The sequence below is a fragment of the Wasmannia auropunctata genome, unplaced genomic scaffold (genome assembly GCF_000956235.1).
Source record: "Wasmannia auropunctata unplaced genomic scaffold, wasmannia.A_1.0 LD335903.1, whole genome shotgun sequence".
Taxonomy (NCBI): domain Eukaryota; kingdom Metazoa; phylum Arthropoda; class Insecta; order Hymenoptera; family Formicidae; genus Wasmannia; species Wasmannia auropunctata.
The window spans coordinates 1,707,403-1,723,618 of NW_012026987.1; the positions used below are offsets into that span (position 1 = coordinate 1,707,403).

The 16,216-nt window shown below is 44.6% G+C and overlaps 1 protein-coding gene across 6 annotated transcripts in view; it reads right to left on the reverse strand.

Annotated features, from left to right (window-relative positions):
- Positions 1-16,216, reverse strand: part of LOC105455359 (septin-7) — a 34,447-nt gene that overhangs the window by 15,788 nt on the left and 2,443 nt on the right. Inside the window, exons 1-2 of one of the 6 annotated variants that reach the window (XM_011698629.1) lie at positions 15,422-16,099; positions 14,499-14,500 (exon numbers count right to left, since the gene is read on the reverse strand). The exons of 2 other annotated variants lie outside the window; for them this stretch is intronic. In XM_011698629.1, coding sequence (XP_011696931.1) covers positions 14,499-14,500; positions 15,422-15,527 — 108 coding nt within the window. In that variant the 5' untranslated portion in view covers positions 15,528-16,099. Of the gene's footprint in view, positions 1-6,799; positions 7,286-13,044; positions 13,627-14,498; positions 14,501-15,421; positions 16,100-16,216 lie in introns of those variants that run through there. 3 more of the 6 variants (XM_011698626.1, XM_011698630.1, XM_011698625.1) reach the window with 3 other exon arrangements.

The window sequence follows — 16,216 nt, forward strand, 5'->3', positions numbered from 1 at the left end:
AGCGAACGAATATCTCCGGCGAAATAATCCTCCGGTACAACTTATTGACCGTCGAACGTACAATAAATAAGAGTGAAATCATAAAAATATGAGTGCTTTGTTTGCCGGTCGATAAGATAACGAAACCAAAGATCGACCGCTATATCTTTCGATCGATTCAAAGTTTTTACAGGAAAAGAAACGGGAATCTGGGAGACGCGCGACGAGGAACGCGCGATGTCGCAAAGGAGTTACGCGCGTCTCCTTCAAAAATTATAACGAGCGTACTTAATAGGGGCTCCGGAAAGAGACGATCTCGTCACATCCGTCTCTTTCAAAGAGCCTCGCCAACGGTAGGTATCGTCAATTGTTGGTTGCACTTTGCTTTCGAGCCCGCTTTCGACGTTCCGTCAGAGTCAACTGTGTCGATTCGCATACGCGCTGGACTCGCAGGCTCGGACGACTGCGACGTGCCATTCCGTGCGCAGGTCGTTATTGTTTTATTTTCTTTTTTTTTTCTCCTCGTCGAGAAACGATGACATAGTACACTGGTCTATACTCCCCTCCGGAGGAGGGTGCGACGGCGCCGAGTTTACGCCGCCTGCTGCTGGCGTCGCCTCTTCTCGCGTATACACAATGTGGGAACCGACGAGAGAGGGACGAGGATGCGCGCGATCCGTGATGTGCAACAACGGAAAACCGGTCCCTCCGCGCGCGCCGATGCAATATCATTCCGGGAATATAAAGCTCTCCGCGGCGGCTGTTACGCGCGGAGCCTTTCGAAGAACGGCCGTGTCTTTCGGGAGACGCGCGAAAAAAAAAGAGAAAGGAAGAAAAATAACCGATGACCCGATTCCGCCGTCGAGTATTGTACATACGCTCGAGGATATACTCTTCGGCGAGAGAACGCGGAGATCTCTTCTCTCGCGCTGAGAGGAGAGCCCTATAACTGTAATGAAGTTAACGAACTATACGCGATACCCTATTGATCAATTTCCCGAAGCGCGTAGCCGATGTGTTTGCCTCACTTAAAAGTTATGCACGTATAATACAGTGTTTAGGAAAATATCTACGCCTTTGTTTCGCGCGATATATAGTGTGACACGTTAATATAGTAACGCGGACGGAATAATAAAAAGTCTCCGGTAAATCAATATCTCTAAAATTGCGCGATAAGAAAATTGTAGGTGCACGCAAAGTGCAGAGTTCGAACGGAGTAAATATGTATAAAATCTTATATATACGGAATACCGAGGAAGGCAGCCGTGACTCCACCGAGGAAGCTCATTGGTTTCCCCGCGTGTGCAGTGTACTCCACAAAGCGGAAGCTTTACACTGCACTTTGCGCAAAACGGGAGGGGGAGAGGGGGATTCTCGCGGAGAAAATGCACGTGTTCTTTCCCCCGGTTCTTCACATCGCTACAATTTCGATCCTCGTCATTATATTCACGGCCTCGTTATCCTCGAACTCGCGACCCACAGAGCCTCTCTCCTCTCCTCCCCTCGTTTTGCCCAACTTTGGGTTCCCAGGCTTGGGAACCCCTGCCTGGGTAGGTCAATACTCTCTCTCGGCGAGGTTCACCACCACCACGAGGCACCGCCGCCGCCACCACCGGGTGGCGGCGAGTCATCGTCGTCGTGGTGACTCGATTAAATCGATTCCGTGGAAAATGCATCGCGAGGCGCGGCGTCGCGGACGACGCTTTTGTCTCGCTGAAGCTCTCTCGAGTGTGCAGGAGCGATCGAGAAGCCTCCCCCCCCCGCGTTTCCTCTGTGCCTCCTTTCATCTTCTTCCGAGTCTCTGTCAGCCTAAACTGCTACCGTCGTCGTCGTCGTCGTCGTCGCTCTCGATGATCGTCCGCCGGCGAATGAACTTTCACCTTAACGACCGCGTTACGTTCACGCCGCGGCGGCACGTGCTCGATCCCGTTTTTCGTTCCGAGGGACGGCGGCGGTGCGGCGTCTCTCTGAATCGAGAGATCCTCTCGCGCAAAGCGCCGTGGGAAAATACGGCGGGCGGGCACGGTAATGAGCACGGCTTTCATTAACGAATTCCTTTTGATGAAAGTTTCAGAGCGCGAGGGGAGGGATCTAATATAAGGTACGCCCGTTACAATTTTCAATAAGCGGATATACAAATACGTTACAAAACGTACCTACGCAATCCACCGTGTTTTCAGCTGGCGCGCGGAGGCCGGCGTATATCGTTTATTAACTATCGTTTGCATATTTCAAGTAATTATACGCTTTCATCAAGCGCTCGGCATTATTTCGTATTAATTAAACGTCGGGGGAGGGAAAGGGGAATTATTACCGGTCCTACAACAAAGATTCGCGCTATTCTTTTAATAGCTCGAGCTTGCTGTCATCCATGAGCGAGGAACATGTAAGGCATGTTAATTATTAAAACGGGAACAAACACGTGAGCGCATACCCGAGCGAGGCTGATAAATGATAACACCTACATTTGACGCCTACATTAATACGCGATACCGTTAGGTTAGATTATTTTCAGGCATACAAGTTGCAATTTCCGATATTCTACATTAATTCGTCCCACGAATAAATCGATAATTATATATACACGTTGAATGATTTAATGAGTAATAAACGTTACGTTAAAATATTGCATAAAAAGCTGGCGAAATTTTTTTCCAATTTCGCTTCTTTTACGTAATCCTAGCCCCGCGAATAACGCCCGTCGCGTACGACGTGCGCGTTAAAAGGGCTCTCGTAAATTTCGCCGCGTTACAGTGATTACTCGAGTAAGGCGAATGTAGGTCCCAGCGCGTTCATCGTCCCTATATAATAGGCGCACTCATAAAATTCCAGCGAACGGCTTCCTCTTTTTCTCTCTCCATCTAACCGAGTTTTCGCCGCTCGTTTTAATATTAATGAGGCAAGCCGACGATTCGATCGCGAGGAGCCTCTTCTTCAAACACCCTTTTATTAACCGCAGAATTGTTGCGTCGACTCTCGGCATCGATCGGATACTCTTACGCTCATTAATGCAAATCAATCGTTCAACCTTTATGAAAGAAGCCCGTTTTGGTGTTGCGACTGTATGACATTTGAAGAGTATATTCGCGTATTCTTCAAAATTAGATGAATTTGTTCCCCGAGAGTTCTCACAAAATTAATAAATACGACGATTATCCTGAAAAAAAAAAGCGAACAAGCTCCTTTTTCGCGAAAAATACTTTGCTTTTTTTGGGCTGTCCTCTCGATTTCGCATCACTGATGTTCACGTGCTTTATCACGGGCAATCTCGGAAAGATACTCGACGATCGAAATGATCAGACGTCGTCGGATAAACGATAGCAAATTGCAAATTGCACACGTAACGCAATCCGCGCGATTCCGCTTGCAAAAACGTTTCGTTTGACGCGACGAGCTCGCGAGACACGAGAGAGAGAGAGAGAGAGAGAGAGAGAGAGAGAGAGAAAGAGAGAGAGCGACGACGCGGAAGCGGAAAAGGCGGATTTACGTTCTCATTGGCGGCAACTTAGGCTCCATTACGCCTAAGAGTTCATCATTTGCGTCAATTACCATCTATCGTCGTATTCCTCTCTTTCTCTAACGGAGATGCGGCACGCTCATGAAGGATTCAACGCCCGGTTCCGTACGAGAATAAACGCTCGATGCCGTAAATCTGGGCCACCGCGACTGAGAGACGCGATTCGATTCATTATGCGACCCCGTTGACGGACGAGAGAGAGAGTCATATATCCCGCAGTAAAGGCAGCCGATGACAGTCGTTATCGAATCGCGTCGATTCGATTACATGCGCGGTGACGAAAGGATGTCTTGAGGCAGCTGCGATGTAAAATATCGTTTTAAAAAGAAAAGGATGGAAAGGATTCTTACTACCTTGACATAATCAGAACGAAATAATGAATACAGGAGAAACGATATCAAAGCTAGGAAATCTCAAATAGCAAGGTGAACGTTAAAAGACGTCTTAACGTCTTATTGACGTTCAAAATGTCATTAAGATGTTATTAAGGCGTCATTTAACGTCACTTTGCTACTTGGAGTAAAAAGTGAAAAAAAAAGAAATGGGGAAATAATCAAAGTACGACCGAGGATGAAAGAAGTAAAAGATTCGTCATTCGAGGCATTGTAATGAGAAACGCGGCCTCGAGGGAACACTCGTCAAATTCGAGTAATTAACGAGGGACGAGAATTTCCGTCCGAATTTCAGAGTTCGCTTTTACGAGACTCGGAATTGGGTTAGCCGCGCGGAATGCGCGCTCGGGGCTGAAAGTAGTTCGCGAATCGTCGTCGGACAATGCGCTGCGACAACGCTGCCGCTTCGGCGAACGACACACAACGCCGGTTGCGCAACGCAGCTCGCGGCAACGCGCTCGCTCGCTCGCCTTTAAGACAATCGTTAAACGCGTCGCACGCCACGCACGTGTCCTCGACCTGGACGCGAGGGTGCGGACTCCTTAATTAGCGCGCCCTTTCGAAAAGGGCACGCGGCGAATTTCTATTATTGATTTTGCCGCCCACGTGCCACCGATGAAATTCCGTTCAATTTCGCTATTTCCATCCGTGGCATTTCATTTCGCATTTATTTCGGTATATAACGAATTACCGTCTCATAAATGTAGTTAAATTATCTCTGAATTGCGATGTATTAACTTTTAATTGCATTGTGTTTCCTAATTAGCTACGTCCGGAAAAAAATTACAGGATGTACTTGTAAATAATGGACATCATTTCGCAACACACACGCATTCTACATTCTAGTTTCATCTGCCATGTACTTCTAATATTTAAAATTTGAAAAACTTTATCTAATTGGTCTGACAATAAGTAAAATTATGAACAATTATATTAACAGAAAGAGAATCTAATTTAAGAACAAATAGAAAAGATATTCTTATTAATAGCTTAATAATAGCTCGGTTCTTTTAATCTCAAATAATATAAATTATTTGTATAATTATAAATTGTAGTAATTAATACTTCGTACGTGGGCAAGATGAAAAATCGCGCAGCACGAAGTATAAAGCGTATATATATCGACGTGATATGCATTTTGATGTCGAACGAGAAAATATCGTTTCGTGGCGGAGAACAAAGTCGAATTGTGTCGCGATAGAGAGGAAAAATTTATAACTTCACCGGATATCGGTATAGACGTGAATGGCATGATTGTTCAAGTCCTTCTCGCGTAAGTGTATGTTTCTCTCTATCTTTCTCTCTTTTAACCGCGGATGGCCAGTTTATCGCCGGAGAAAATATCGCCGTTTCTTCGTTTGTAAAAATGTGTCAGAACGATTAGACCGCGCGAGAGCTCGTCGACCCTCCTCTTCAGGGTCGAGACGCTTCAACGACACTTTTATCATCGTGCGTGCCCTCATGCCTCATTATACATATATACATATCCCCTTTTCCCGTATATTCTCATTGTCTCTGCCTATAATTTTTCTTTTTTACAACGAGCCATTTTCGTGGCTATGAAAATTCTCATACGCTTGAAAGTTAGACTCGTTTATATGATTGTACATATTTTAACATAAAAAAAAATTATCATTTATATCTTATTATATCTCTTTATCTTTAAGTATCAATTAATACCAACTAATTTAAGTTTAATATGCCTCTTTGTTTAAGTCTTGCATTAAATGCAAAGACTAGATTTTGAAATCTATAGGCTTCAACAATTCAAGATAATATGTTACAATAAGTGTCTACTCGTATAAATTCGATCAGTCTTTAAAGCGTAATCATTGAACATTTTTAAAAGATTCGCGATAAACGATGACTCGTGATAAACGTAATGAGAGCGAGGATTACTCTTTCTCGCGATTTAAATACGAAGCGCACACGCAGGTCTCTCTGCGCTTCGTGTGACTCACACGAATTACAGCGTACTTTCGACATTGAGGGTGAGACCCTCCGACTTAGCACCCCCGAACTATCCCTCGTTCCTAAAAGCATCGCAAGGGAGGTTTGCCTTCTTCGCAATGTTCGACAGTGATTCTCAAATAGAAATTATTTCGTCCGCGCGATAAAAACATGAGAAAATTAGTCTTTAATTATTCCTAAATTATAGAAAATTATATTGGGTTGAACAGGAGGATATCGTTCTGTTTTTCGCTAAAAGAAAACATTAGTATAAATACAAAAGAAAAACGAAACAAACTTTCTGTTCAACTCAATAATTTGTAAGTTTCAGTAACTTTAGATAGTAGATTTATCATTTTGTTCGAGAACATTGTAGTGATAATGCAAAATTATAATTGATAATAACTCGATATTCTTTGACATACGCATTATATACTTTTTGAGAATATAAATGCTTCTTGTGGTAAACCACTATAAATGCCAGTCCATAAAATGCTCCGAGTACCTATATATATGTGTATGCAAATGCCAGACCAGTACATGTCGAGATCAATCAAATTTCCAAATCCAATTTCTTAGAATTAAATTTTCAATTTTATGTACAATAAAGATCAGTTTGCTATTTCTAAAATTATAAAGAAAATCGCGAAGAGATCAGGTCGGGATAAACGAGTGTATGTAGGTACATAATCTGTCTTTAAGTTTCAAGCGATAAAATTCAAAATCGCATTAAACGGGATTACTAGATAAGACGATGTAATCGTCCAGCGCAATGACATATGGATGTACGGAATCCACTGGGAGAGCTTTGCCCCCTCCACTCTCAAAAAGAACAGAAGAGCAACTTCGAGATAAAGAGATAATGGTCGAGTCGAAAATTTATGGCGCTGCGAAATACCTATAGTTATTGGATTCGCAAAATCCGTGTCGTAACGACCGTCTCGCGATAGTCTTCGCTTACCGAGATGGGCTCGCCGTTCGCCTTTTCTCCGTCGAGTATCCTCTGCCTCATGGCGAGTCTGTCCAGGCTGGCGAGCCTGTAGCTGCCACCGGCCTCGCGGTCCCTGGTGAGCCGTTCGGCCGTGCCGCCGCCGCCGCCGTTCGAGCCGGCGTTAAAGCTCGACGTGTACTTGGGCAGGGTCGGCGGCGGCACCTGCCGCGCCTTCTCCCGGCTCAGCATCGTGCTGCTGCTGTAGAGGAAGGACGAGTTGCTGTTGTTGGATAGGCCGACGCGGCCGACGCCGCCGGACGACGGCGAGATGCCCGACGACGTCGTGGACGACGCAGTGGACGACGAGGACGACGACGACGACAGGGTCTTGATGCCGTTGCTCTGCGCGCCGCCCGCGGTACCGTTCTGGTTCTCCGTCGTCGACATGTTCTTTCTCACCACGCGGAACGGCCTCTAAGCTCTCTCTCTCACTCACTCGCTCGCTCCTCCCGCAGGAGATCGCCGCGGGGATTCGACAGGGGATTTAACCCTTAAACCGAAAACCGAGAGGTGCTTAACGAGTTCGCTCATGTTTCATGCATTTGACTACGCACTCGATACACCAAGCGTCACGTGTACTCGTGTCGTACTCGTGTGTCGAACACGTACACAAAGAAAGATTATTGTAATTCGATTGTTCATTCGTAATGATTTCGGAGCGAACGCGTTAAACAAAAAACGTGTCTCTGAAAAATTGATCAGGACGTTCTGATTGCGCTTTGAAATGTACGATGTAAAATTGATTTTACTAATTTATATTCTAATACATATATACGATAACATATATTATATGCTACCTATATATACATATTATTGTATAATAGAAAAATTTATTGTTATTGCGCCTCAGAGATTTCGATTTAAGTATTAGAATCACAGAATACAAAAGCTACTGGATCTTCGTTTCGTAAAACTGCGTCTGTTGCAATTACCGGTATGCAATTTTACGAAACGGAGTCCAGAGCTGTAAAAAAAAAACTGCAGATGCAGTAGAGATTCGAGCGGTATGCAAAACGCATCGACGTTGCGTAACTGTAAATCGACCGGTGTATTGCGGAGCGACCGATTGAAAGGCTGACTGACCCCGACGAAACTTTGTTTGGAACTCCTACAGCAATACCGTCTCACTCATTAAGAAGGCTTCACGTACGCGATAATACATTTATCCTCGCCTGTCCGATAACGAAAGGAACGATCTGCCGGTTGAAATCAAACGGACACCTGTCTTCTTTATCCTTAAATTCTTCTTACTCGTGTAGATACAAGAACAAATTAAATTAAATTAATACAAACATTACAAAATATATATATATCAACAAATACTATCAGTGTGCCAATCAATAAGTGATAAATTTAATAAAAACGAATGCGTTTTATCAAGTTCTTTTTTTAAATAAATAAAAGTTTCAAATAAACAAGTAAAAATACTAGGAGCCACTGTGATATTTTACAACATTTTCCGGCGATGTTTTTGTATACCGACGGCTCCAATACGCGCGATCGCGATCGACAGTTTTTCACGCTGGCAAAGTCGCCGCGGAGGAAAGAAAGAAAAAAAAAGAGAAGCCTTTCGATCGGTGCGCCGGCGAAACATGGTCCGAAAGCCGATACGCGATGGCGTGCGGTTTTGTTTATCGTTGCGAGAGTGGTGCTCCACGAGAGGCGAGAGGCACCCGGCTCGTCTTACGCGCCACGAGGATAACCGGACGACCGACGATGAAAGACGGTGTTCTCGCTCTTCGGCTTCTTCTGGTGTCTCACGAGCGAATGGACCGCGTGCAGCATTTCCCGGGATCGATCGACAAACAGGGGGGAAACGGATTTAAATGTGAGGAGCTGTGTAGAATCAATACTCGCGCCTCAACCACTCCGCAATCTCGCCTTTCGATATTCGAGTGGAAGTGCAACGCGTCTAAATGTTTCACACATCGGATCTACGTGCTGAAACTTCAGAAAATTTATGTTGTTTAATTCAAATTGAGAAAGCTTGATAATTACGTTACTGTCAACTGCGACATTTATTAATGATGAATTAAATGTCTTGAACTCCATGTATCTCAATTTTTATGAGACGCAACAAATTGAAAAGAATCTCGACAAAATGCCAATAAAAGGATAACAAAAAGTCGATAAAAAGCTAATAGGGTTAACGAGATGATACGCACAGAGTTGTAGAAAATTACATTTGTTGCAGTCGCGGATACATTTCTCTCCGCACTTTTTTCATTAATAATTGTCAAACTCGATCATATTCTCTCTGTATTCTACGCAGGAGATTGAAGAATGCGAATGTTTCGTTTGTGGACATCTGATATACAAACGTTACGAGTTGTTTACGTATGATCGCTCGACGTTGACTCACCGCGGCGGCGGCGGCGGCTGTCTGCGTTTCGATACGCTCCGCGTATGACTCCGATATCAAGAATGCATCGGAGTAAAAGTATATATATATATAATAATCGTAAACTCCGCGTATCCGCGAAAAAGCGGCTCGCCCCGGCTTTCGCCCAACCGGCCCAACCTCGCGATCGGAAGGAGCGCTCTTGCGTGAACGCGAGACGAAGACCGCGAGGGCTGCCCCGCGCGAGTCGCCCCTTCGCGCGTCGATCGAATCCTCTTTCTCCAGTTAACGAATTGAGGTATATCACGATGCAATTTCGTGCCGAACGCCGATTGATTCAAGCTGTTTTCGCCGAAACTTCAGCCTGTACAAACACGAGAATGAGTAAACATAATTATTTCACGCGGATTTGCGGATTGTCGACGAAGCAGACCCCCTTCGGAGTCTCTATCTTCGGCATGCAGGCGGGGGGGAAATTCAAACCGGTCAACTATTTCGTTGAATGCAATTTTCGACGCAATGTAAATACGAAGGGGAAAGCACACCCCAGGGCAATCGTCGCGTTTTCCATTGTCGCGGATAAACATATAGAGGTCACTTTCGGCTCGGCGAAATTATACCGGTTTTCGCTAAGCCTCGCGTAGGTAGAAGGAGACGGGGTTGCTTTTCGTTAACCGGAGTCACTGATCGGGTCTCGCGCGTCCGCTCGAATGTGTTTCACGCCGCGCCGCCGCCCCCCCCCCGAGGGAGCGACGGTGGAGCTTCCCGACGCCGGTGGCGTCTGTCGGGGAGGAGCGCGAGCGAGTGCTCCTCGCCATTCAGACTCTCGCTACCTCGCGCGGGAGTGCACTTGGAGCTGCGACGGCGTGCATCGTACGTACATACATACCAGAATGCCTTAGCGAGAACACCGTCGAGCACATGCACTCGATGCGCTCGTTCTTCGCCCCGAGAACGAGATGCGTGTCGCGGCACGCTATACTAACCGTCCCTTCACACACACACACACACACACACTGTCGCTCACTGCGTAGGTGGTGTGCGCGCGAGATACGAGGGTTGTTCTCTACGAGAGACAGAGAGGGATGAGGAAAGAGAGAGACGAGGGACCACGGAGCAGAGATCGGATTGGAGAATGTGAACGAGTGTACGGCGCGCGCAAGGGAGAGAAAGAGAGAGAGAGAAAGCGAGAAGGAAAAGGGGGACGCGTCGCACTGCGTGGGTCCCTCGAGGCCCGAAGAAGCCGGCGTTGTCGATGATTCACGCCGTCGGCGAGCCGGCCGTGCACGGCCGCGTTTTCACTCTCATTTCACGCGCGGCCCGTCGCTCGCGCGTTCTCGCGCGAGAATCGAGAGAGAAAGAGAGAGAGAAAGAGACGCGCCGCGCGAACGCGTGGTATACCTGTCCACCGCGCGCAACGGAGAGCGAGACGCCACACACAGTTCACACCGCGTTCTCGAGATGCGTGCCACGACAGGACGCGCGAAACTATCGCCGCGCCCGACTCGGATGAACTGCGCGACGACCACGCCTGACACAGCTGCCCGCGGGCCGCGGGCGTGCGAGGGGGAAGAGCGACAAGGAGAGAGCGAGAAGGAGAAGCAACTTCGTGGCACGGGCGCCAATCGCAGCGGTCGGTCGCGACGACGCGAGCGCCGCCGACTGAACCGCGCCGGCCAATCGGAACCGTTCGGCGCGAGAGCGGGTATCGAGCGTCGATACTGCAGCGCCGCGCTATGCCGGGCTGTGCCGGCACTGCCGCCACTTTCCAACCCTTATATCGCATAAGGGCTTTGAACGGGGGAGCACTTTTCCTTTCGTTCGTCGCGACTCTTGCGTAAACGCTACTTCAGGGACCACGGCCCTTCTTATGTTGATTAGAGAAATAACGAGGCTTGCCTCTACATTGTATGTAAAAAGTTGACGAAATAATAAATATTTTATTTATTCGAAATGTTTTTCTTTGATTACCTCGACAGTACTGGTGCAGGTGCTTATTAATTATGTCGTAATATAAACTTACCGCACGTTTTCAGAAAATTGAATATTACTCGTATACTAAATCTACGTATATCGAATGTTATTTCAATAAATAAATTTAATTTTCATAATTGGATTATTATTAAATTTTTGCAAGTTATTCGATATTGTATTGTCAGAGATATTTATATGCACATTGTGGATAATTATTGTCGAAAGACTGCACACATTTATTCATATTTATTTAACGAGTAAATGATAAATGTAATTAATTATTGTGTACTAATTTAATTATTAATTTCACAAGAGAATACACGTAGAGTATACAAAAATTTAAATTTATTTTGAAGTTGGTTTATGGTTTTCATCCTACTTCTTTAAAGCCTTATGTCCACGATACTAAAAATCGGTCCAAGTTCTCGGTTTGAGATTGACTATGTAGCCAATCAATTTGCAGCTTTCAAAAACAGCTGGCAATTTTATTGACCATACAATTCTTGGTCCAAGAACTTGGATAGATTTCTAGTATCATGGACATCAGGCTTAAGAAGCATAGAAAGTTATTAGTTATAAGTTTAGAGGAATACAACAGTAATACAATAGTATGGAAGCTGTAAAGATGCAGAAAAATCGGCTGTAATTGTCGGAAAAATTTAATTTGCGATAAGTTTCTGGCAATTTATAGTAGCTACCTTTTACATTAAAACGTAGCTTAAAAGTAAAAGTTAATCATGATACAAATAATACAGCTCCTAATAATCATGAGAATTATAATTGCAGAAAGAAAATTATTTTCAGAAATACGATCTTCGTTTTTCAACTAATTAATGAAATAATCAGTTGAAAAAACATATGTAGATATAACATAATTTAATATCTACTAGTTCCCCCCATTTCCCCTGCACGCAGCTTCGAAAATATGCGGTAATCCCATTGTAATTGCGTGACCCTCACGATTGGGAAGCTACACACGAAAAGATTACAGGATGATAAAGTCAATTTTATCGGATAACCGAAGATTGCGTGTGTCAATGCATCGCGTAGAACAATCGCGCACCCGGATCACGACATTACAGGATATTTTGAAACAGCGATCAGCCCCAAGTGATTCAAGCACGCACACACGCCGCTCTCGATTTCACGATGTCAACGCTCTCGCGCGATCGCGATCGCGATTGTCCTCTCGGGCTCTCTCTCTCTCTCTCTCTCTACTTGTTATTCGAGCGCGATTCCACTAGGAAGTGTATACGCACGACGGCAATCGTACTCGTTTTGCGGCCTTAATTGGACACGGAGTTAATAAGAGCATCAAACTGTCCGAGACCGCGCGTGCCTGCTTGCTTGCTTGCGTGAGTGCGTGCGTGCGTGCGTGCGTGCATGTACGAGAGAATGAAACGAGAATAAAAGAACACCTCGAACGGAATGCATCTTGCGACAATGCACCGTCGGTTCCGACCCGCGGAGTCGGATGGAAACTCTTGACTTCTTGAGAATCCCTCCGCCAATTACTTCAATCGTGCAATACGCACCAACTTAACTTGTGTGTATTAATGAAGTCGTCGCAATAGAGATTGATATAGTTTCTTATTGCTGTATAGAAAATTTTCACATATTATTATTACGCGATTTAATTTTTGCAAACGTTATTAGAGCCTCTCTAAGCAGTCAATTTTCATTCACCTCTTTTCGAATTTCTCTTAATTTTACCATCTCAACGCATAACCAATTTACAAGTTTATTAATCACCTCTATACTTTTTTATTTTATGGAGTTGCTCAGTTTCGAAATTAAGGCTCATTTACGCGATCCTGCTTCAGCGAGATTCAAGGCTCACCGTAATTATATTCGAGGGAAAAGACATTATATGCTGAATAAGATGTAGATATACGGCTACCTGTTGAGACTCATCCTGATTCCTCTGGCAATTGTATCTGGCGAGAATGGCCGGATTCAAGCGGCGTCTCGACGCCACCGTCGCGGTCACCGCGTCCGTCGTCGACATCGCGTCGACGTTTATCCGATCGCTTACAATGGCCGAAAATTGCGCCTCGACCCGCGAGAACGTCTCACTTTCACGAACGCGTTTACTGCGGCGCGAGTAACGACGACGACGACTCGGCCGTGTGTACGGAAAACACGATCGCGTTCAGGAAACGAGACCAAGTGCGCGAATGCTGCAGAGCGAGCGCGAGTTTTCTCACCATTCGATCGCTCCTATAATTAATCGTTAACGCACCCGACAGCGAAACGAGATTGGCCGATAAAAGTCCGCCGGGAACTGGAAGAGTTTTTATCTGTATTCGCGACTTTAAATCGGCACCGCTGACTCGAAACCGGAACGGCCTGTGAGTCGTTTTGCGGTCTGGAGAAATGACTCACAATCAGAATGAAATCAAAAGAAATTGGCACAAATAAAGAATTAAGGGCAATACTGCGCCGCCCAAAATTTATCATGTCACGAATACAGTTAACTTGTAATGCAAACTATTAAATTTTTTTTTAAATTTACCCTGCAAATCATGTTAATTATGGGACAATATAGTATTTAGGCAAATTTTACTGTACACTACAATAAGATTTCACAGTAAAATTTATTGTAGTGCACAGTAAAATTTACTTAAATACTATATTGTCTCACAATTAACATGATTTTCAGGGTAAATTTTAAAAGAAAATTCTCTCCGTGTACTCAGTTAAAATAATTAGTTGAATGCGTGAGTTTGAGTTGAATGTATATAATTTACTCGAGCTATATATTACCCCAGCTTCAAGAGTCGTAGGATATTAGTGTTGTAATTGCAGGTAGAGATAATATAACAGTAACGTGGAAAAACAAAGTAATAAATCTGAGCGAATAACGAACAGAAAACTAGGATCTACGATAAGTGTCAAGTGAAGTGTAATTGGTTTTCAGCGACGAAATACCTACGTTTTAAAAGCGAAAATATCACGCGGCACTGATTGTGAGTAAAAGTTTTACAAGACTAAAGCAGAAATCACACATTTTCACAGATACAACTTTCGAAATTCTTCTCCAATGATTCTCAAATGATTTAAATCATTTCATTAACAATAAGTAACAATTTAATATGTATATATATATATCAATCTCTTCGTATCAAATGCTTTCAACATTATTGCATATTGATTAATATCCTAATTTCATCGTGAAAAAATTAACGCAAAATCTCATCCTCGCGCCGACAAACTCCGTCGACGCGAATCGCCGTGAAATTGCTGAACTCAGTCCGCGGCGCGGTATTAATATTGCGGACACGAAGCCGACTTCAACGTTCCGGCGATCGGAATGCGACTAGCCTTATCAGAAAGAGTGACAGAGAGACTCACCGCTGCCGTAGTGTCCGAGGTGACCGTGACGCCGGTGACGTCGTCGCAGTTGTCATCGTCATCGTCGGAGTCGTCCATGCGGTCGTCCAGCATCCGTACGGCACCGGAAACAGACCGGAGAAGTGGGAATGAGACGGGATAGGATATAGAGAGGGAGGCAGGGTTTTAACGTCGCGATAAGGACGATAAGGGGCAAGGACCGTCCGGAAAGGAAGGGGAGGGGGAGAAACATTATGTTAGATTTATCTATTTCTGTAAAATAACTATATGTATATTTCATATTTGACGTTTCTTTTATCGTGACTGTTCGTCGTTATCTTAAAGGTACATTATGTGCCTTTAAGATAACGACGAACCGTCACGATAAAAAGAGAACGCCAAATATAAACGATTTAAAAAAATTTTGTGCCGATTTATTCCAATTAAATATTTTCAAATGTATCGATAAATTCAAGAAGATAACTCTCGCTAGTTGCGTGCACGCATTTATGTCGACATTTTCTCTTCGTTGTAACTGGTTGGTAATGCTTTAAGCATGCAACGTAGCATTTACGTATCGTCAAAACAGAATATTTAATTACTGCAACTGATGCGCGGTAAAGTCAGGTTCCTCGAGAATTTCAATTTAATATAATAAGAGCAGAGACTCGCTAATTCTATTTTCTTTCAAAAATTATAATATAAGCTCCTAATGAGAGCAGAGAGAGATTCGTTAACTCTATTTTCTTTCAAAAATTACAGTGTAACCTTTAGAAGCAAAATACTATTATACATTCGGAAAATTTTCCTCCATGGCATTTGCTCGTGAGATACAATAATTACGCGTAATGTTGGAATAATACAGGAACGTTAGAAGAATTCAAGATAATCTTGAAATAAAAACAAAGGAGATATACGTAGAAATACGGAGACTATTGTCTTACGTGCGTCCTGCAGAGCGATCGTGGAAGCCTCCATCCCTGCGATCGTTCGTCCGATCCCCGTGTTATCGTTGAATTCTTTCGCGGCGAATCGCGTGAGTGACTCCATGACGCGTTGCACCGAGGGGTGCCATCGACCGAAATAGATTTTCCAAAACGTACGGATCTCGCGGGGTTGGAATTCAAGGCATTCAAGTATCACCGCGATACGTCGACACGGCCGATTCAGGCGCGTCGGTAAATATATATAATTATATACCGAGAGTTACTCGGGCGAATTTAAATGTTACGATCGCGATTAACGTCAACGTTCGATTCACGAGAAACGTCGATTTGCGAGACGTAATCTCGAAAGAATCATCTGTCGGCGGAAAATCGACGGAAATGCAGTTCGGTCTACAGACTTGAGAGTCTGAATATTTTAAACGATCTGTCGCGATTCGAACAACTCACGAATCTAAAGACGTATTATACGAATGTGGAAAGTGACGTGGCGGATAATCGCGAAGTTCGCGATCCCCGATAAATCATCTCGCACGATCTGCTGCGATTGACGTGCGTTTTTCGCGTGAGTCACGTTTTAATACAGTAAACCAATAATAATTAATATCCTCTCGGCGCGATGCGGAAGATACGTGGACGATCGCGCGTGCTCGTGTGTCGGATACGCGAGTCGCACTAAAGGCAACGCCGGGACTCGGGCGATTCGCGATCGCTCGGAGAGCTTCTCTCACGTGCGACGAAGAAGCGCTCTCTCTCTCTCTTTCTCTCCTATCCCTCGCCCACTGCTCTGCCTTC